At 44.5% G+C, this 23626-nt stretch overlaps 1 protein-coding gene across 2 annotated transcripts in view; it reads right to left on the bottom strand.

The window, feature by feature from the left end:
* ASTN2 (astrotactin 2) overlaps positions 1-23626 on the bottom strand; it is a 669461-nt gene that overhangs the window by 428673 nt on the left and 217162 nt on the right. For both annotated transcript variants that reach the window (XM_079961923.1, XM_079961924.1), the window contains exon 3: positions 14446-14824. In XM_079961923.1, the coding sequence (XP_079818049.1) occupies positions 14446-14824 (379 nt within the window). The remainder of the gene's footprint in view (positions 1-14445; positions 14825-23626) is intronic.

Below are 23626 nucleotides of genomic sequence, written 5' to 3'. Positions count from 1 at the left end.
TGAAGATCTGCTAAAAGATAAAATGACTTTATTTATATATGCTACAACTGTGGCTAGGGTTCTGTTAGCCCAAAGATGGAAAAGTGATGAAATACCTATGAAAGAACAATGGCAAGAAAAACTGACAGAGTATGCTGAAATGGCAAAGTTAACTGGAACTCAAAGATAAGGACAATAGAAACTTTAAAAAAGACTGGGAACCTTTTATGTTATATCTACAGAAACAATGTAAAGAAATGAACTCACTTGCAGGGTTTGACTAAACACTTAATATTAGCAAAATAAATAGTGAAAATAGAAAAATGAGGATAAAATGTTAAGAACAAATTAAGAAAATAAGCAGGAGAAAGTAAGAAACCAGGAAGGGAAGTTGTGGGGAGGGAGTAATTGGGAATTCATTTTGTGTTTATATTGTTAATTGTGACTTTGTTAAAAAAGATGTAAAATTTAATAAAAATTATTTACAAAAAATAAAAATATATACTATGAGGTGTCCTGTCTCTGCTGGCTCCAGGAATGGATAACATTACAAAATACAGATATATTAGACCAAGAGGGTCATGACAATAGAATTGGATGGGATGCATATTTATGGTATCAAAAACTTAACGTACACAGAGGATTCCTGAACCATGTAATAATAAAGCCCTTATACACAGTATGGGACACATATAAAAGTTTGTTAGAACCAAAAACACCATGGTGGATATTGGCACTAGAGGCGATATCTGTAAAGAAATTGAATATGAGAAAAGATTCAGCAACATATAAAGAATTACTTAAAGAAGAATAAAATGAGCTAAAACTGAAAAAAAAAAAATGATGACATTAGAGACCTTTTAAAAGATTGGTTACAATATAACCAGCTGAATGATGCATTTAAGATGGATAAAAGAAAGGGTTTCACTACTGAAATATCAAGCTTTGAGAGAGACTTATTATAGAATAAGGTGAAACTACTTTCGAAAAGGGACGCAGGTGGTGCTGTGGGTTAAACCACAGAGCCTAGGACTAGCCGATCAGAAGGTCGGCAGTTCGAATCCCCACGACGGGGTGAGCTCCCGTTGCTCGGTCCCTGCTCCTGCCAACCTAGCAGTTCAAAAGCACCTCAAAGTGCAAGTAGATAAATAGGTACCACTTTGGCGGGAAGGTAAACTGCGTTTCCGTGCGCTGCTCTGGTTCTCCAGAAGTGGCTTAGTCATGCTGGCCACATGACCCGGAAGCTGTACGCTGGCTCCCTTGGCCAATACAGCGAGATGAACGCCACAACCCCAGAGTCGGCCACAACTGGACCTAATGGTCTGGGGTCCCTTTACCTTTACCTTACTTTCGAAAATGTATAAATTGTTGTTGGAATGGGAGGTAAAAGATGAAGTCCGTAATGATTCACTGGGCAAGAGATTTTGGATATAATATACAGTTGGCAGCATGGGGAAAATTATGTAAAGATGATCTAAAATTTACAGTGAGCTATACACTGAAGGAAAATTACCGGTATATGAAGAGGATGTATCGTTGGCATCTAACACCCAGTAGAAGGAAATGGAAATGTATGGGACTAATTCGAATGTATGTTGGAAATGTAAGGAAAAAGAGGGACCTTTTATCATATGTGGTGCAATTGTAAAAAGATTCAGGAATTCTGGGAAATGATATATAATGAAGTAAAAAAAATGTTTAAAATAACATTTGTCAAAAGACCAGAAGCCTTTCTTTTAGGAATTTTAGGTGCAGACAGGACTTGAGAAGACTATTAATGTACGCGACTACAGCTGCAAGGATGCTACTTGCCCAGCGATGGAAAAAAGAGAAAATGCTGACAAAAGCGAACTGGCAGATGAAACTATTAGACTATGCAGAGATGGCAAGACTGACAGGGAAAATCAGAAATCAGGAGGATCAGAACTTCAATAGGGAATGGGACAAATACAAACTGTATTCAAAGGAACACTATAATCACTTGAGTTCTTTTAACAACTCCTGCAATGTGACAAAGACTTGTATATTTTGGAGGACTTTAATGTGGAGAAATTATAATATGCAGTTGACTTAGATATACTAAGGACCCACAGAGGGGAGGAGGCAAGTCCTAAGATTCAGAAGAATCTTGTTTAATGTGTTAAATTTGAGATTTATTTTGTAAAACTAATAAAAATCATTTAGAAAACAACAACCCTGCTATTAGCCCACTATGTTTCACCACCACCATCATGGCAAATAACAGCTTCAAGGGAAAGTGAACAAATTTCATCTGGAAAGTGACACAGAGAAAATGTTCCAGTTCTAACTGTAGCACACTATGCACTTCATCCCAAAGTTGCATCAAAGGGCAATAAAGTCAGGACACATCTGTTTGGGGCCTGTGTTATAGCTCTCAAGTTAAGTAGCTTTTATAACGATTTGACGCTGAGAACTTGGTGAGCATTAATCAGCTCATGCAACCACAAGGGTTGCGAGGGCATAAGCTAAACCCGGGCTATCATGAATGAATGTCATGGAGGGATAATGTCTTTGGTTTAGTTCTGGAGATTTTCTGTAATACTGGATCCAGTTCACATTTAAACATGAATCTCCCTAATTCACACTTTCCAAAACAATATTGTAATGGTTCTAGGGGTTGCTCGTGCATAAGCAGGTGTCTATCTTCTCGGCTGGGTGCAAACACCTGGGTGGGTTGCCAAAGTGAATCTTTTCTGTCTGGACAGCCACTCACCCGTGGCTGATTCAATCGCTGGCAGAATCCATCAGTGGGCGTTTCTTAAACTTCTTCCAGCAAAGAAGCTCTTTGACGCCTAGTCTCCTCCTACTCTCTCTGCGCGAAAGCCTCCTGCGCAAGGAGGACGTAGGCAATGGAGGACCCCTATTCTCCCCGCTGGTCCCAGGCAAGGAGTCATGAGACTGCCTCGCCGCTTCCCCCATCTGCCCCCCTTCTCCGCTGGTGCTACGCTGATTCTCTTCCCCAGAAGATGGGCTGCTTCTCCTGATCCCTGGACACTCTCTGGAATCCCTCTGGCTTTTGCTCTCTCCCTCCGGCACTGATAGCAGTTCCCTGACAAATATGAAAACCAAACCATTGAAAATCACACTTTTCCAAATTTAGTAATGCAGCTCTCCAGCCAAGAAATGAGTTCAAAAATGCATGTACAGTCAAACTTCTTACATCCACCTCTGCTTGTGTCCATTTCGCCCAACGTCTGTGGCAAATCCGGGAGTAACTGGCGGGTTTGCCACCATTCATGCATGTGCAGGAGCAGCGATCGCCATTCATGCATGCGCAGAAGCGGGCAATCGCCGCCCACACCTGCACACAACGGCGCCTCTCCCAGCAACTCCTTTCGACCTCCAGATGGACCTCTGGAAAGGATTATGGTTGCAGGTAGAGGTTCAGCTGTATTGTAGTAAAGTGTTGTGTGTAGGGGGCGGGGGAGGGAATTGCATATATTAGTGGGGGGAAACATACAAGCATGTATTGTATTAGGGGAACGTGTTTTCAAAAAATAAATATTAGTAGGCAAAATTAAATTACACACTTGTGAATATTAGGAGAAATTTGCAAATAATTTTGATGGATTTCCTTGAGAATGTTAAAAATGAATTGGAAGCTAACATAAAAATGTGGAGAGCTGAATTTAAGACTGGAAAAAATGGCAAGCCAAGAACTGACAGGTTGCCCCAGGACAGTACCCTCCCAACCAGCTTTCTCAGTGCATGGTCCTTTGCTGCTTTTCTAAGAATGAATATTAGACACAGTGCAGAAAAAGGAAGTTGAGGCTGATGGATACTACCTGGGTATAGAATCTGAAGAAAGGAAGGAAGGAAGGAAGGAAGGAAGGAAGGAAGGAAGGAGAGTGGATGTTAAGAGTTAATGAGTTTTATTATTTGTCTGCTTTTTTTAAAGGAGAGATAAAGACATGAAATGAGGGCAGCAGCAACTATACTGGTAAACCCCAATGGGAGGGAGCTTCACACCAGCAACACAGCAAAGATAAGGAAATCGCTCATTGCTGCTCCTTTGAGAGAACTGAGGCTGCCTACAGTAGAGTGTGAAGAGAGAAAAGGAGGAACAGGAGAAAGAATAAGCAATCTGGCAACAGAAAGAGATATCTAGCACCAAGAGATTTCTATTAGAGAGATCTCAAGTGGTTGGGCAGAAAGGTAGTCTGACAGAAATCTGTACTTCTGGCATTACTGGAAATACATACAAATTGCTCTCCCAGTTTATTATTACCATGGGAAATAAAACAACAGTTAACTTAAGATGATGCACTGCCATAGGACGGCTTCCAGGGTGAATGCAGGAATGTCGCAGAACATTTGTGTTCCCAACATTTCCAATTTTTCCTCACCGGGCTTTGGAAGGGCAGACGGTGAATAAACATACAAAGCAGCTTTGATTTTGTCTCTGCATTCCCACACCACTCTTCTCAATCTCAGTGTTTTGTTTTTAATCCTTTTCTGAATTCCTCCACCGAAAGATTGTCCCATGCTGCATTTTCCTCTCTGCATGGATTTTTGTCTGTGTTCTACGCAAGGTCACCATGTCAGTCTTTGATGTGATCAGAACTTTCCTTCGGTTTCTTTTGCCTCCTTATCTGTCTCTCCACTCCCTCCCTCCCTCCCACCATGATCTCACCCCCTGCCTCATTGTAATAGTGCAAGAGGAGGTGGGAGGGGGGCGATAAAATAGCATCTGATCTTTACCTTGCTTCTTATCTAGCTGTTGCACAGCCTGGTATCAGGTCAAAGCATGAAACTCCATTAACTTTCTCGCTATGACATGCTTGTCATCAGATGATACAACACATTTATTTATCTGGATGTATTTGTGCTAGCTTACAGCTCCAGCGCAGGACAAACAGAGAGCTCCATCTACAACACATCTGTCTCTCGTTAACTTTCTGCACAACACACACACACACACACAAACACACACACAGCCTTCTCATCACCCTTAGTTTATTAATTATGAATTTATTTTACCAAACAGCCCAAGTGAGAAAACATGGCCATTCCAGAAAGCTGTAGATGAACAGCCCAAACACTTATTTTCAAAGCCACTTAAAAACATACAACCAAGACTAAATAAAGTCAGAGAAGCCTCAGGGTCCTTTCCATCTCTACAATCTGTGATTCTGCATTTCAGTCATTCTATCAAACAGGCTGAATTAGATCAAATCACCACATTTGATTGCATAGTGTGCATTTCACTTCAGTTGTATGTTTATACAGTATATGGGTATAATATGAAAGGTAGTTCATTTGGATATATTAAATAGAGCTTTTGTGAGTGCTGAGCCAATATATTGGGCTCCAACTCTGATTTATGGGGTGTTTACTAGGTATGCTTTCACTTTTTCAGGTGCAGGAACCATCCTTAAATCTATCCTGTGTAATTTCAGACTGCAGGTGCCCACCTTTCTTTATCTATTTCTCTTTGGGTGATTATACACCAACCGTATAATGGTTTTATACCAGTTTGAGCAGTAATGGCTTCTACAAAAGTTCCCAGGAACTGTAGCTTGATGGGATTCTCATAAATACCTGTTGGGAGATCCGTGGCTCCCAAAAAGAATTGCCAATCTCTGTCTTGTCTCTATCTCTCAGACATGTACACACACGTGTGTGTACAAAACATTTAAGAACAAAAATAAAATGACAGTAGTGCTACCAGTGTATGGCCCACCCTTTGATAAGCATGCAATCCAGTTGAGTGTTGTAGCATTAAAGACCATTACAGTGGCGTAGCGTGGGTTGTCAGCACCCGGGGCAAGGCAAGTAATTTGCGCCCCCTAACCCATGGATTTGCGCCCCTAACCCGTGGATTTGCGCCCCCTAACCCATGGATTTGCGCCCCCTAACCCTAACCCCCAGATGTTGCACCCGGTGCGGCCAGCCCCCCCCCTGCACCCCCCACGCTACGCCACTGGACCATTACTGTGGGCAGATTGAATCATTCACATAGGGAGCATGGCAATTTTCTGTCTGAATCAAAATGCATAACATGCCTCCTGCAGAAAAAAGAGGGAAACCATAGCCTACAAAGAACATAGGAAGGATCCGAGGAGCTTGATGCTGCAGTTCTTGAAAACAAGAGCGCTACTACAGTTGTACCTCAGCTCCTGAATACCTTGGGAGTCGAACGTTCCAGCTCCCGAACAATCGAAAACCAGAAGTGAGTGTTCCGGTTTTCAAACTTCTTTTGGAAGCCGAATGTCAGGTGCAGCTTCCGCTATTGTTGCCACCTCGCCTGCGCAATCAGGAACCAATTGGAAGCCGCACCTTGGTTTCTGAACTTTATGGATGTCGAACGGACTTCCGGAACGGATTCCGTTCGACTTCCAAGGTATGTCTGTATAGCTTTTGGGAGCAAATATATGATTCAAGACATCACACAGTCACTGTGCTGCATGCATCCCTGCATCTCTGCTTCCTCTCTCTACTCTATTTCAACATTCACCTGAAAACTTGTCTCCCAAATGAATTATGTCTGCAACAGGTTCAAATGAAGAGGGGGAAGAGGTCAGTGAAGTTGCAGAGGATGGAAGAAATCAGCTTGACTCACCATCCATGGCAATTAGCAAGTGACACCCTACAGAGGTTTTAGTGACAGCTCTGCTGGTGAAGCTGTTTGAGGTTTGGTGACAAAACCCTGAAGTATTATTGTGATACTATACTGAGAGATTTCCCCTGGGAGCCAAAAGTTACCGTCTAGAGAGTAGGGATGACACCTCATCCTGCCTGGGGATGCAACAAGCTGTCTCCAAAACACAACAGCACCTACTATATCCATCAAGTGATGCAGTTGTCTTTCATGCTGAGCATCGCTCAGTCCCTCCTTTCTCCCTTTCTTTTATCCTTTCTCTAGAGGAGCAGGAAGAGGGAGACAATTGGTGTATTACTACCACCACTGTTTTGGTTAGATTACCTTTGGCTTTTTAGATGTTCTGTAGATGGAGAGAAGGAAAGTGATGAAATGTAAATATGCCAATTCCTGAAACCTTAGCAGAATAATATTCTGCCCTAAATCTTGTTTCGGGTTTCTTCTCTGAACTGTATTGAAAATTCAGTAATTTCTGTCTTTTACAGACTTAAAGGTAAAGGTAAAGGACCCCTGACAGTTGAGTACAGTCGCAGACAACTCTGGGCTTGTGGTGCCCATCTCGCTTTACAGGCAAAGGAAGCCGGCATTTGTCCACAGACAGTTTTTTCAGGTCATGTGGCCAGCATGACTAAGCTGCTTCTGGCGAAACCAGAGCAGCGCACAGAAACAGCGTTTACCTTCCCACTGGAGTGGTACCTATTTATCTACTTACACTTTTTGGCATGCTTTCAAACTGCTAAGTTGGCAGGAGCTGGGACCAAGTAACGGGAGCTCACCCCACCGCGGGGATTCAAACCGCCAACCTTCTGATCAGCAAGCCCAAGAGGCTCAGTGGTTTAGACCACAGCGCCACCTGTGTGCCTGCAGACTTAAACCGTTCTAAATAATTTACACAAAGAAAATCAAGAGAAGAGGCAGAAACAGGCAAGAGGAAAATGAGCAGAATCCAGTATACCTATTTCTGTATACCTGAGGAGGAAACTGCAACAGCTTTCACAGAAGCAGGACATGAAGATTTTCAAGAAAGAGTTTCTGCTCAGCACCCTTCCTGTAGCATGTATTATCATTACCCTTTGATGAGGGTGGTGGGAGGAGCCACGACCTTCCTCTCCAGCTTGGAGCAAGAAGAGGCCCAGGATCCTACAGTTTTGCAGCACTTTGAGGGAAAAGCTGAACTGGTGAAGAAGACTCACCCAAATGGCCCCCCTGAAACTTTCCTTCTGCAGACCCTTCAACACTTCTCCGATGAAAATAGGGATATCCTTTTCCATTATTATTATTATTATTATTATTATTAGTATTAGTATTATTATTTTATTTATACCTTGCCCACTTAGGCGGCTTCCAACATATATAAAAATGTAATGAAACATTAAACATTTAACAACTTCCCTATGCAGGGCTATCTTCAGATATCTTCTAAAGTTTGTATTCATCTCCTTGGCTTGGGGCTTGCCAAACTCCATACACCTCAAAATTTATCTGACAAAAATAGGGACATCCTAAGGAAAAGTGGGACATTCTGGGATCAAATCAGAAACCGGGATGGCTTCTGTAAATCTGGATCTGTCCCTGGAAAATAGGGACACTTGGAGAGACTGCTTTTGAGGCTGTCAGCATTCTCTATGCAATGAACAATCTACCCTGGTAAGAAGACCCCATCTTCTATGAACAATATTTAAGCCTGGCTGCTGAGGATCCTCTCCTTCATGGATCACTGCCTTGTCATGGTGAAGGGGCTTGAATAACTCAGAGAAGCTATGAGCTATGCCGTGCAGGGCCACCCAAGATGGACAGGTCATAGTGGAGAGTTTTGACTAAACATGATCTACCTGGAGCAGGAACTGGCAAGCCACTTCAGTACCCCTGCCAAGAAAACTCCATTGCTTTTGAATTATGGTGCTGGAAGAGACTCTTGAGAGTCCCATGGACTGCAAGAAGATCAGATATACTCTGGTTTCTCTTGAAATAGTATAAATCTTTTGCCTTTTACAAACCTATCCATTCTTATGGAAATCAGCCCTGAGTGCTCTCTGGAAGGACAGATCCTGAAGCTGAGGCTCCAATACTTTGGCCACCTCATGAGAAAAGAAGACTTCCTGGAAAAGACCCTGATATTGGGAAAGATTGAGGGCACAAGGAGAAGGGGACAACAGAGGACGAGGTGGTTGGACAGTGTTCTCAAAGCTACCAGCATGAGTTTGACCAAACTGCGGGAGGCAGTGGAAAACAGGAGTGCCTGGCGTGCTCTGGTCCATGGGGTCACAAAGAGTCGGACACGACTAAATGACTAAACAACAACAGCTGAGGCACCTTTAAGTACAGTAGAACCAGCAGTGGAACCAGTACAGTGGAACTTTATTTATTGTCTGTTAACATTCTTTTTGCTCTGCACGTAAGTCTAAGTTGCTTCTTTTTCAAAGCTGAATTAATTCTTTTTTTTTTTTGTCCTACTTGAATTTATTAATATATTTCATAAAACAATTTCTTCAACACACCCAATTTAATAAGTGGGTGCTTGTTGAAAGCTGCTTTGGGCACAGCTCACTGTGGAAAAGTGGCATATAAATAAACAAAACCAATCAACCAGTCAATCAAATCCTCACCCCCTTCCTTTCGAGAGCCAAGCAGAAGAGGAAAGCTAAGTTGACTGTTTTGGCAGCACACCTTCTACTTGACTCACCGCTTTTTCCTCTGGCCTTGAAAAACTAAGGTGAGCTCCCATGCTACCAAAATGGGCTCCTACCACCACCACCACCCCAGTGCAAAAGCATTAAATTAAGAGCAGGGAGCAAGGCGTTGTCCTTGATTCCCCACAGTGCCTTAGTGGCCGGTCAGACACCAAGAGTAGGGGTAAACTCCACTGAACACAACAGGATTCACTTTCGAATGAACATGCAGACTGATATTGCAGCCTAAATTTTGACTTGGGTATAAAGGCCAGCTAAAATAAATACCTACTTGTATTTAAAGGCGTATCTAACTTTGGTGTTGACACACACCATTACTACTTAAACAGGACAGGCACATATGCTCAATATTCTGACACCCCCACCCCACATATCTCACTGGAGTGTGGCACTGAGAACACATGTCTGCTTCTCTTGGCAAAGCATCACGATTCCTTTTATCAGTAGTGCAGAGGGTTCAGGGGATGAATGCAGATAGAAGACAAGACCATCCCTGGGGAATTGTTCCACACTGAAGCAGCTTGTTGCTTCCTTGACTGTTTTCTCTCCCAGCTACCTCTATCGTTTTGTTTTATTCATACAGATTTCTTTTTTTTTTACCTTGGTTCTCAGCCATGCATGACCCCAACACTGCTTTCACGATGAGATATATCAACACGGTCTCCCTGGCAGACCTAAAAGCACAGCAGGAAGCACTGGAGAGGAGACCCACCCAAGGCCCGATCCATGGCAGGGTGTTTAAAGATTAAAGCTAATGCTTTGTAAGGGGGTGGGGACAGAGAGAGAGGGAACACAGAATAAAATTGCTCCCTGCTACCATGCACTCGCTTACTAGTTAAAATTTTAATGCCTTGTTTTTGTTTCTTCAGAGGAATTTTATTGCTATGTTGCAGGTTAACAGTATTAAATGCTTTTCTAATGACATTTCAATAAGCAGAGATGGGTGTTGCTGCTTTCAAGAGACAACAGCTAAAAATGCAGGCAATCAAATGTGCATTAGCCAAAACACTCTGGGGAAAGCATTTTCTGTTCGGCACAAGGAAGAAAAACACATATTCCTATCACTTGTGTGAGCCTTCCTCTAAACACAGTGCACAGAGCGTGGGCAGGTAGAAGACGCATGGAATAAAAGGGTCAGGAGGTCAAGCCAGTCTGGGCCAGCTCCCCAGATCCTGCTCTCCAAACAGCAAGAGCTAATAGTCATTTTCTGCCAGAATGAATTTCACTTCAGGTTAAGAGGAGGGGAGCAGTTGATGAGAAGGGTACTATGTAAGCTCCTTTTTGGTTGCTGAATGCGATGTAACTGGAGTGTTCTTAAATGAGTAGCATACGGTAAAATCTGATCAAAAGGCAGGTGTGGAGGGGAGGCAGAAACCTCACTCAAGTTGATGGGGCCCATAGGAAAGTTAACAAGGTGGTCCACTGGAACGTGCAGGCTCATGGTGCTTCGGTAATACAGCACCCCAGGATTTCACACAAGACCGGAGCCTTGAATAGGCAGGATTGCATGCAGCTGTGAGCACCAGGCAGTGACATGTGGGTAACAGGTGTTTAAGCTCATTGATTGGTTTCAGGGGTTCTAGGTTTGGCAATGAGTTGGCAAGTGCACCACGTCTAGGGGTGGAAGATGCATTGGGCTGAATACTTAGTAGGGAGCAGAGGGGAAACGGGCCCCCTGCCTTCTCCCATCAAGAGATTCCCTTGGAGGGTGACACTTCCTCTCCAGAAGCCCAAATCAGGGGCTGATAGACCCCAGTTGACAGACTACCAGTGTCTGAACAGCAGAAGTTTACGTTGAGGGTGACCCCCAACATCCGTCAACCCCCTTTTCTGTGAAAAGACAGCATATTAACCAGCAGGCAGTCTGGTTGATCAAGGGATGCAAGTCCCATGCCTATGCATCTGTACTCAATAAAACCTAATTGCAATTCATTCATGTGTCTCATGGTCTTGGCTCACCGCCTGTACCCCCTCCCACAACGTCACTACACCTGGGTCCACAGTGCCTCTTGCTTGCTTAGATAGAGGATAGAGAGGGGTGTGTGACTGTAGAAACTAGCCTACTGTATGAAGGTAAGATATGCATATGTTTCTCCACCAGCTTTTGCCTCTGGCCCTACTCATGACCGACATATGGCCCTTGGAAGGCTCCAAGATGAGAATGCAGTCTTCAGACTGAAGAAGGTTCTCCACCCCTAGACCATACTGTTGGAACCAGCAGTAAGAAAGGCAGGGAGATTCCCTTTTTAATAAAACTTAATGAAGAGATGGAAATGTTCGACATGCTTGAGCAGGGCTTTTTTCCCCCAGTCAGAACTTGCTTGAACTCCACTCTGGCATCTCTCAGGTAGGCACCATTGCCATTCTAAGAGAACAAGGGAGGTGTTCATAGTGAGTTCTGGCACCTCTTTTTCTAGAAAAATGGCACTGTGCTTGAGTGTCTTGAGCAGTCTATGACAAACTGGGTTGGACTCGAAGCTTCCATCCTCCTTAGCCAACATGGCCTAGGGTCAAGGATGGTGAGAGTTAGAGCCCAACATCACCAATAACACCCAAAGGGCACCAGGTTGGGGAGGCTGGTCTAGAAGTCAGACGCTTGCTCTGAAATATGTGATTATGTTAATAATTGTGGAGGACTTCTCCTACCTTCCATCACTGCTGTGAAGCACACGTTAGCTTTAGTGGAAGGCCTGCAGAGATCATATTTTAAGGGATCCAAGCAAGAAATCAGATTTCTGCAGAGGTTTAATCCACTCCATAGGTTTTTAATATAGTGAGTATCCTTCTACCATTAAAAAAAGGGGAAACAATAAATTCAAGGCTGCAGGGGATTTTAATTATTTTGCTGACGTGGTTCTCACACTGAGGCTGGCTTCCCACTTGCAGCGCAGGTGGCTGCATAAGCAGGTAGAAGCAGAGGTGGGGGCAAGATGTGGGGGTAGAAAAGGCATAAAGAGTGGGGAAAAATGTTTCTACTCAACTCTTCAGCATTGCACGTCCTCTCTGCAGTTCCATCATGCCTCAAGCATGTGCACCATGAACTGTGTACCCATTGTGTTTTAAAATATAATCTTATTTTAATGAGTATTTTTTAAATGTAAAATAAGGTTTTTGTTTTGTTGTGTGTGGTTTAAAGTAATTATACTTGGATTTGTAATTTGCACTGTACATTTAATTCACACAGCAATTAAACACATTACTTGTTCAAATGCAAAAATGAAATCAAACATATCACAAGTATTTTACAGATGAACAGATGCTGGCTTGCTTAAGGCCGCATGGTGAAATGTAATGAATGATATGAGGTTCTGAGAGCTCCACTCTTGTCGTATACAGAATCACTCTTGGTCTTTCAGTATCCCTTTCTTAAAAAGGGGACTAAAAGCAGCCACTCGCAAAAGGTATTCAGCACAACAACAACTGTGAGGAACTCTGAAAATTAAGAAGGGATATAAAAGTTGTGTTGCTACCCACTTTTATTCATTTATTTAAAGCATTTATATCCTGTTCTTTAGCAGGCTCCCAGAGTAGCTTACAAAACCAGTTACTCACTGTCCTCAGGCTTACAAACTAAAGCATAAGAGGGGAAAAAAGATGAGAAGGGAGGGAGGAAAAAGAAAGCTTATTGTTATGGGGTTGTATCGAATGCAGCACTAAGTTAAAGTCACATAGTGGCATAATTGTTCCACTGACAAAATGTTTTCCACTTATGAAACACTGTGCAAGAGAATACACAAGCAAGTTGCTGGTATCTTTGTTGCACAATAGATTGTGCAATCTGCTGCACAACAAGGTTTTGCTACCTGGATTCTTGAAGCACAATACTGAAATTCACGCATCCGCTAGTGCAAGAGTCCTTGTGCTATCAAACGAAGAATGCAGTTATATACATCTGTCTACATCTGTCTATCTAAGAGGACAACTGCTCTCCAAGTGTGTGTGTGTGTGTGTGTGTGTGTGTGTGTGTGAGAGAGAGAGAGAGAGAGAGAGAGAGAGAGAGAATGACTCTCCCCTCTTCCTGTGGCTCCAGATCCATGAGCATAGCAGGTGACAATGTCAGGGCCAAAAGGACAGAGTCAGTGCTTCTGCTCACGTACTTCAGGTGAGATGAAACACCTCTCTCTGCCCAAGACGTCAGACAGCCACTGTGAGTCAGACAATCCCATAATGGATTGGCAAATAGTCTAAGCTAGTATAAGAACACTTCCTATGCTCCTACGGCTCCTTCCAGTTCCATTTGCTGCTCTATTGTTTTATCTTTCCCATACCCAATGGAAAATTTTCGGTTTGTAATACGTCACGTTATTTAAGTGTGGCCTTTATCCATTGACAAAGTGGGTGGTGGGAACAATGGGCATTTAAATGAGAGCATAAGCCAGGAATCATTTATCAGCATGGGACCCTCAGGAATGAAAGAAAGGCTATGGAGGCTTAGCAGAATACCTTTCACAATCCACCTGAGCATTCAATCATGAATTTAGAAATACGACCCATCTCCCTTACTGCCTTTCCATGCTATTACAAAAGATGGCAATCCCCTCCTTCAAGAAGTGCTTTGGAAATTAAAAGCTCCAGGTGAGGGGCCTGCAAAGTATTACACTGAAAGATGCTGTACTTCATTTGTTCCCAGAAAGTTTCCATCCAGCAAAAAAGATATGCAAACTTCTCAGGTGACAAGTCCTCCTATCTTATCTAATATCCACCACACAAGCAGTACTAGGCTGCAACGTGTCTTATGGCAAGTCCCTACAGAGTTGCACTGCATACAACCCCCAAGTTCCTCAATGGAAGGCAATGATTAACTTACTATGTGTGTGTGTGTGTGTGTGTGTGTGTGTACGCGCGCATGCGCATGCAGACGAATTGATTAATGTTTTTATCATTCAAAGCACCTGTCAGCAGCATCACAAGGCAGTATGCCTGTGACCTGTATTTGCATGCAAGCAAACTGCTCCTAGAAACTCAACACTCATTTGAAGTGCAGCAGCCCCCTGTGCTTACACATCGCAGCTCTGGGCAAGGGAAGAACAAACACCCAGCATGGCTGCTGCCCTTCTCATCCATCACTTTTTAATGACCCCTTCAGCACATTCCAAAGATGGCTGCCTCTGGCAAAGGGAAAGTGTGGGGAAGAGGGGGAGGGAAGCAACAAACCTTTCTTTTCATAGTCAGGCTTCTCCCCGCTCCTGCCCAAGCTGTCCAGCGGTTGCATCATCTGGCTCGCAAACTCGTCCTCCTGGCAGCCATGCTCAGGCCGCAGGGGGTTCTCCTCCTCCTCGTAGTCGTAGTCATCCAGGATGGGGGTCTCGCGGATGGGCATGCCAATGACCGAGGTGTGGGCTTGTAGGCGTGAGTTCCGGAAGCTGTCCCTTCCCTGCGAGCCCAGCAGCACCGAAGGGATGTAATGGATCTCATGGGTGGCCTCTGTGCTGGCGCTCTTCTGCGGGATCCTGCGCTGCTTGTACCAACGGCGCTGCGCATACAAGGCAACGGTGAACACCAGCAGCAGCAACAGGAGAGCAATCAGGCCTCCCTAAATGGAGAGAGAGCAAAACTCCGTAGCTGTTCAACACCCTCACTCTCCAACTCCACTTAAACCCAAATTTTAAAAATCAGTCTTATTAAGAAAACATTATTTTTCCAGTGTCTAAATTGCTAGGTGCTATACAAAAATTCCTTCAGGCAGACAAGGTACATCAGAACCCCCCCCCCACTGAAATTAATGGATCTAATTTAGACGTGCCTATTTCAGTTGGTCTACTCTGAGTAGGACTAACTTTGGCTACAACCCACGAGCCAGGGTTCACCTGCCCAGAAGTTGCTGGACTACAACTCTTATAAACTCTGGCCACTGGCCATGCTTGCTTAGACTGATGGGAGTTGTAGCAAAGGAAGCTTAAGAAAAGCTGTGAATATACTACTGTGCTTAAGCCTGTTGCATCCTTATATTTAGTTTAAGTAATAAGCTAACTTCTATATGAAAGAACACATCTCCTGACCCAACTCTCTTTCACAAACTTCTTTTTGTTAATGAAACTTGTTGTTGTTTGAGGCAGTGGCGGCACCCCTCTCCCATGCTGTGATTGCCCGCAGCTCTGCCCCTGGAGCAAGCTGCAGCCAATCGCTGCCACCACCGCCCCTCTGAAGCTTCTGCCCCCAGGTCAGGCTTGACTCCCTCCCCCTTCCCCTCAGCTGGCCCAAGGGTTGCCCTAAAGAGAAGCCGCTGCTGCTGCTGCTCCAGTCCCAAAGGCCGGGCCTGGGCGCGCTTCCCTTGATGAGGGAACTGTAGTGGGGGCAACTGGTTGTGCCCCTCAAAAAATGTGCCTGGGGCAATGCCCCTCCCACCCCACCCCCCACTCTATGTCACTGCTTACCAAACATATATGCCTAAGACTCATCCCTAAATCATATTGTTTCCTGTGTAATGCAGCAGAAGTGGGGGAACCAAGCTAATGTGGTATCTCTTGCAGAGGGGCTTAGGGTGTCAGACCCAGCATTTGCTATACAAAAGGCAAGCTTAGATTTCCACCCTGAACAGAGCAAATTTGTCACAGTTGTGAATCACCACTGCTTATTGTAACCCTTCCCTTCCGCACACCATGTAGCAGGGTCAGCTCTAGACATAAGGAATACAATAAGTAGCAACGCTGCTAGTGTTTGAAATCCTTTGGTTTAGTATACAGATTTGGTCAGTTCAAAATGCTAGGGTGTATTATACTAAACTGAGCAACATTTCCAATAATAAAGTATTTCTCTTTGGCTCAAATATATGTATGCCTACTTGAGGTGTACTTGGAAGCTGAGTGAAAAGTTTGTGTTATAGATAGATAGATAGATAGATAGATAGACAGATAGATAGATAGATAGATCTTTCTTGCATGGTGCAGAAGTTCAGTCTGCTCCAAGCACCCACTGAAGCAAGTGGACCATGGTGGGTCAGCACTTTATTGACTGGGGGCTGCCCAGCTTAAGGCAGGCAGTAGCTGACCAGTGAGACACAATCATCTCTCCCATCAATGGCAGCAACCCATAGCACTCATACCTTACCACCCAGGTTGAGCTCATAACTTGTAACTGCCACCCACACACATTGTTTTTGCTGCACTTGCAGCACCAAAGTGACATCTCTGGGGCGCAAGCCTGGGCAATGTGTATGGAGGTCCTGGGTTGCCCAGGCGACAAGTCAACCTTGTGGTCCAAAGGAAAGGAAAGCAATACATTTGGCTTGGATGCAGGAGTTGCTGGAAGGAGGCATACAAAACACCACCCAACCACCTTAGGGACTCCACTCTGGATTTGTGTAGGCTTTACTCCTTAGGCTTTTCTTCTCCTGAAGATGTTCCACAAGGCAGTGGCTACAGATTTTTCCTCAGGGTTTACTCCCTTTCAGAGTTTTCCTTCTCCTAGATGGGCTACCTTTCCATCTTCCTACCTTCATCTGGTGTAGGAACTGTGTCTTTGACTGCTGGACCCACTATTGGTCTCATCTGCTCAGTCTGCTGGAACCTACCTTCACATGCAGGACAAGTCTCTAACTCACTGAGGGTTTGAGACCCATTGGCCACCCATACCTAGTTTAGCCAGTAAGACAAAGCTGTTCCCAGGGTGTGGCCGCTGTCACATGCTGACAGCTTCTAGGAGCCACAGATGAGAGCTGAGTGCAGGGGATGGGGACCAGTGGTAGATGAACTACCCAGAAGGAGGACATCATGTCCCCCACCAGAGATACTGCCCCTCCCCTAGCACCCCATATATAATTTTCAAAAAAGGTTATACAAGATTCTGCAAAATACAATGTGATCAAACAGGATCTGGTGACATTATGAATATATACCATTATAGATCACAGTTGAACAAATACAGACAAACAAACAACAAGTATATGAATGCATGGAAAGTAGTAACCAAAACAGTTAATAACAGAAGAAACAGTTAGACAAGACAAGGTTACAAAACATGAACCCTATTAGAATAATAGAATCATAGAAGTGGAAGGGGTCCTGAGGATCATCTAGTCCAACCCCCCTACAATGCAGGAATATGCAGCTCTTCCATATGGACATCAAACCTGTAACCTTGGTGTTATCAGCACCACACTCTAACCAACTGAGCTAACTTATACCAAGGGAGAGTAATTGATGTTGGTGCTTTTTGACAACGAAGTGAAATCAAAATTTAGGGTTTCTGCACATGACCTGTTTATTCAGCAATCATTCTAATTTGCTTACATGCAGTCTAGATTATATCCAGTCTTCATTGAGCATTTCTTCTGATTTGTTTGCAAGAACAGTGTACTGCAAGGAGCATTAGTCCTCATTTACTTGTGGGGTGGTTGCACATCTCCCCGTTAATAATTCAATAACGCCACAAGTTTCAGTACATCTTCCTGGCATTTTGGAACGCTAAAGTCATTTTCTTTTATCTTTTAGTGGATTTGGGCTGTGTGCACATTATATTGGCTTAAAGCACAGAGGGGTCATTATTTTCTCAATTTGGATTGAAGCTGGTTAGGGTGAAAGCACATCAAAATGCAGTATCTAATTAAAAAATGAGAGGACAATTACAGGATAGATATGGATTGTGATGATGTGTACACCTCTTCCCAAAGCAGTGGTGGGAGGACACTAAGTGCAGAGTGAACTTGAGTGTGTTCACAGCATTAGTGCACTAGGGCAAGAGTACTTTAAACTAATTGCACAAACCTAAATTTTCAGTGCATGATTGACTCCTTTCAACAGAAGTTTCAAAGTATCATTAAAGCTCAGTCAATATTGGAAGTTGAGAAAGAACTTCAAGAACAGAGACATACTTTTCCTCCAGAAACCTGTCAAGAAAGCCCATAATTCCTGAGCTGATTTCAAACGGAGGAAAGGTTAAGTTTCCACATCCCTGCAAAGGATAAACAAGTTAACAAGCCCCACAAAGAAGAATTAGAGCCTTCATTTACAGACACTGCCCATTTTCAGCTGCCTATTTTCTGTCAGTGACCCCTGTACCAGCAGCCCAGTGTTTAAACATGAAATGCAGAGAGAGAAGAAAGATCTTTCTGAAAAGTCAAACTTCGGAGGGATTCAGAAAGGGCTTGTTTTAATCTATTTTTCATGTTGAATTGTCCAACCAAAAGCACCAGATAGAGAAAAGGGGAAGGAAAAAGGATAATATGTGAAATGTTTTATTTGACAATGTGTCATTCCAAACTGATTATTTCTGTCTCCAAGCTCCCCCCTCACCCCATATTCCCAAACAATGGCTACATCCAGGGGGGATTTAGTATTCTAAGACAGGATTTATAATACTCTGTTCTGCAGTGATAAGAACACAGGCCTTTAATCCTCCGAGCTGTGAACATGCATATTCTCTTGCATAATAGATAGCCTTTTTGCCATACTTCCGTGGTGTCCCCAAACCACACAAGCACTGGCAGAGAAGGACAAAGCATGGAGCTCTCAGAAGAGTATCTAGAATGCAGATTGGGCCTCTTAAAGTGTACCTAGAACCTTGCCCCAAGGTAAGCAGAGCACAAATCCATGTTTCTCACAGTCCATTGCCAGTATGCACATGTTTATGGCATTAAACAGATTAAAAGATTTTGAGTTCTGCAACCAAAGACAACAATTGTGGGACTGGAGTGATTTCTGCAACCTGAGCAACTGTTTGTTTCTTTGTTTGCTTGCTTACTTGGTTAATAAAAAGCTCATTCAGCACATTTTCTCACAGCTGCATTGAAGCAGAAGTGATTTTGTTTGTTTTCCCTTTGTTTTTCATTTTCATATTTTGTTTTATTTTTAGGGATTAGGGACATATAATGAAAAGGGCAAGCGGGATAAGTACTGCTACCTAACCTAGGGGTAGGGGAGAATGAGACCGGGTGTTCAATGTTTAATGTGCGTACTGCTAGATAAATAATAAGGCCAGCCAAGGATCTTCCAACAACAAACCAATCCCCTGCCATTTCTCTTCATCCTCAAATTTCCATTGCCCATACAGTGTTCTTACTACACACTAGCATTCAACAGTCATGGGGAGAGGGTGGACCGACTCCACTTGGAACCCAGATGTTTTGGACAACTGATACCCAGGTGCAGATATCCCTTTGGGGGCTCAAGAGGGTTCTTTGAAACAGCTGCCGATTCTCCTGGAAGAAACAGATTATAGGTAAAGAAAGCAAAACTGTGACCGCTAGTTTTGCTGCTGATGCACTACCCTAAGATAAGCCTTTGCTTCACATCAAATCAAAACCAGTATTGTGGCCTGTCTCATTCCAATCAAACCATGACCTACAACCACGGCTTGTTCTCGGCTTACCAAGCACGAACTGGAGCAGTATGAGCTAAATGTTTTCCATGAGCATGACACAGCAATAAATGGGAAAGTTTGATCTTCTGAAATGAACTTAAGAGCTGTCTTCCCATAGAGGCAGATTCTGCCAAAATGAGATCCATTTTGCTGAATGCTCTGATCTTTCAGTTGTTGATGCTCTTGATTATTAATTTAGAGCATTCTTGTTAGCTAATTAATATGGAAAAATATTTTTAAGCTCCAGGTCTACATTGATGCCCCATAATATTGAGTGAATACATTTTTTTGCTGCATTTTTTGCTGTCTTCCTCCCAAGAGCACCTCCCTGTGTAACATGCTACGAAATATAATGTGTTGTTTATTCTTCTTTACAGGTCATTAATGATGATAAATAGGGGACTTGCTACTGCCAATCTCAGTGAAATCCTTGTGGATACCTCCTCCTCCCCTCTCCATGGACTGTCATTCATCACCATCTTCATTGCATTCCTGTCATTTCTGAAGCCTCTGTAATCCTAAAGTGCCTCAGTTCTATAAGCCCTGGAAGGAAAAGAGAGGGAAAGAAATCCTCCTCACCACCACTAGCTGCTGAAATGCTAAACAGAGGTGATGAATGTCTGGTGTAACAAACCTCAGGCCTGTTTCTCTTAAGAATTCCCCTTATCTACCCAAAAACATTTTCCATCCATAATCCTCACTTCAAGTCCTCAAGCGGACACAGTGGACTGCTAGGCAGGTGACGCTGGTCACAAACTGTTGTTAAGAATATTAGCTTGTATATGAGCTGCATTCAGGTCAAGCAGTCCCTACCCAAGCAGAGAAAGTAACTCACAGAATGGCTGGTTTACCACTGCATGCAAACCGGTGCTTGTATTTGGTTTCTCCAAAGCAAACCACAAGTGGGAAGCCAAGCCATGCCTTCTGTTTGTGGTTTGTTTTGAGAGAAACTGAAAATGAACACTGGCTTGTAAATAACACTAAGCAAGCTGCTGCCTGAGTTGTTTCCCCACACTAGGAAAGGAGGGGCGAAATGAGAGCTGCTTAAACTGCATGCACAAGTGTTCAACTCATTGGCATAGCCAATGGATGGGGGGGGCAGCTGCTCCCCCCATCAAGTAAATAAATAATAACACTTAACTAACTGACCAATTGCATTGCAGATAACTTGGTTCTGCCTGCCCCGCCCCATTACTCCTAGCTGGTGGAACTCATACATAGGCTAGTTTCCCTAAAGATGATTTATTACCAGTGTGATGTCCAGGCATGGCTGGTGCTTTACATAATTCCACATAGAGATTCTCAGATAACAGCCAAACCATGGGATGAAAGAGCAATAAAGTGAGTTTTTGGAATGAAGATTGTGGCTACAAAGCTTCTCCTCTGGTCCTGCTGCTACCACCCACTGCACTACCCAGGGTTAAACCATGGTTTGTGGAGACATATTGGAGGGATTCATAGGAACCATCTCCATAAAATATTTGAGGGGGGTTACGCCACCCCCATGGGACACGGGTTTATAGCAGAGGGTGGCACTGTGGGTTAAACCACAGAGCCTAGGACTTGCCGATCAGAAGGTCAGCGGTTCGAATCCCCATGACGGGGTGAGCTCCCGTTGCTCAGTCCCTGCTCCTGCCAACCTAGCAGTTCGAAAGCATGTCAAAATGCAAGTAGATAAATAGGTACCGCTCCGGCGAGAAGGTAAGCGGCATTTCCGTGTGCTGCTCTGGTTCGCCAGAAGTGGCTTAGTCATGCTGGTCACATGACCTAGAAGCTGTACGCAGGCTCCTTTGGCCAATAAAGTGAGATGAGCGCCACAACCCCAGAGTCGGTCACAACTGGACCTAATGGTCAGGGGTCCCTTTACCTTTACCCCACCCCCAGTTGATGGGCATTGCCATTCAAATGGTTTGTGTGCACTGTGTCATGTGATTGATTATGCAGGGTGGGGCTTACCTGCTGCTCAGATGAAGATGACTGATCAGATGAAGATGAAGGATGGGGGGGGGGAGTTAGAGGCTGATGATTCCAGGGAGGGACCAAGTGAGCTGTCAGCTATTCAGCCCATTCCATCTCAGCCCACATCCCCACCTCTCATGCCACTGGAGCCTCCCCTCTCATCAGTTCCTGCTGGTGGCCACCTAGTCCATGGTTAGGTGATCTTGCGCTCCTGGCAGAACCGTCCAGATTACGCCCCTTAGCCACGGACAAAGTAGCTCTTCTTTCCACCTCTCCTCCAACCCCACCACCACCCATTCAATTCCTCACGCACTTCACCCTGTAATGAATTCTTTCAAAGAAAATCCAGTATTTAATTTATTATTTCTTAATAAAAGGTTTTCAGGTGCCCCAAAGGACCCTCCAGCGCAGCCAGCAAGTCGAGCCCCTTCTCACCCCTTTTCGACTCCCCTGCAACCTGGAGAGCCCTCCTCCACCCCACCCCCCAAGCCCATCAGGAGCGCGGCCAAAAGGCCGCTCAAACATTCAGTTCCTAACTTAGCTGAGGAAGATTTTCTTCTGCCTTTGAAAGGGGGTCACTGGCAGCTTTCTGGCCCTTTTTGATTCCTCTGAGTGGCCAGTGCCCCTTGGTTTGATGGCTCAACAGTGGGGAGGTCTGTGCATGGAGCAAAGAGGCGATGGATCTTCCTCCGCTCTCTAGGGCCCTGGGTCAGTCAGGCTCTCTGGGGCAGCTGCTGTGCTCTTGGCTGACCTCCAGCATCCTTCTTCTCCCTCCTCCTCCAGGGCTCAGGATGCCTCGTAAGCGCTGGAGGAAGATGTGGGTGCAGACGCAGCCAACCGGGATAGGACGTGCAGCCCCTGGGAGTGGTGCCGAGGATGATGGGAGTCACCCGCTGAAGGAAGGCACCTCGCTGCTGCAAGGGGAGCTGGAGCGCATTTGCTGGGAGCTGGAGCGGCTGCACAGGCGATCGGCACACCTGCGGATGCAGCACAAGCTCCTGGAGTGGGAGACAAAGGAGCTGCGAGAGCCAGGAGTTCCTGGGCTACATGTCGTTGGGCGATGAGAGCTGGCAGCTGCAGGCGCAGATCCAATGCGAGCACTGGGAGCTGCTGGCCCGCTCCGCAGAGCAGGAGACAGCGCTGCGCCAACCGGAGACTGATTCCACCCCCCGTCTGCACCCCTGGTGGGGGCCTTCCTCATCACCCCATACCTATGGCTCTGCTGGTGGGTGTCCACCTCCAGAGGAAACATCACCTGTATGTCTTCAAGCAAGTGATGCCTCCTCCTCCACCACCACCTAAGACAGAGATGCCAGCACTAGAGTAAGCAGACAGTACAGGCCTAGTCCATGTTTGCTTCCCCAGTCCAAAGATGAATTCCATTTGCCCTGCTGAAGTCATAACTTTCCCACTCCTTTATGGCAGGGATCCTGGGAGTATGTCAACAATTGAAACAACATCTTAGGTGTCTAGTTATGCCTTGAACTTGCTGTGCCTTTGAGCTTTGCTTTGTCTACTTACCACACTAATTTAGCTCAATATGAGGCAACAGTGTGATGCAGCAGCAAAAAAAAAAAAAAAGAAAAAAAAAAGAAAGTAAAGAAAAGAAAAGAAAAGAAAAGAAAAGAAAAGAAAAGAAAAGAAAAGAAAAGAAAGTGTCCAGATAAAAGGAAGTAATAATCCCACTCTATTCTGCCTTGGCCAGACCACACCTGGAATATTGTGTCTAGTTCTGGGTGCCACAATTAAAGAAGGATATTGACAAGCTGGAAGGCAACCAAGGAAGGCAACCAAAATGATCAAGGGTTTGTAAACCAAGTCTTATGAGGAATAGTTACAAGAAAAGAGATTCTGACTAAATATTCGAAAGAACTTTCTGACAGTAAGAACTGTTTGACAGTGGAACAGACTTCCATGAAAGGTGCTGAACTCACCCTCATTGGAGGTTTTACAGCAGAGGTTGGATGGCCATCTGTCATGTATGATCTACTTGAGATTGCTGCACTACAGGTGGTTGGACCAGATGACCCTTAGGAACAGTTAAAATTCTATGATTCAATATCCCTTGGGGCGTTCTTCC

Source organism: Podarcis cretensis (genome assembly GCF_951804945.1).
Source record: "Podarcis cretensis genome assembly, chromosome: Z".
NCBI classification, from domain to species: domain Eukaryota; kingdom Metazoa; phylum Chordata; class Lepidosauria; order Squamata; family Lacertidae; genus Podarcis; species Podarcis cretensis.
The sequence above is the reverse complement of the archived record's forward strand: the minus strand, read 5'-3'. Positions and strand labels throughout refer to the sequence as shown.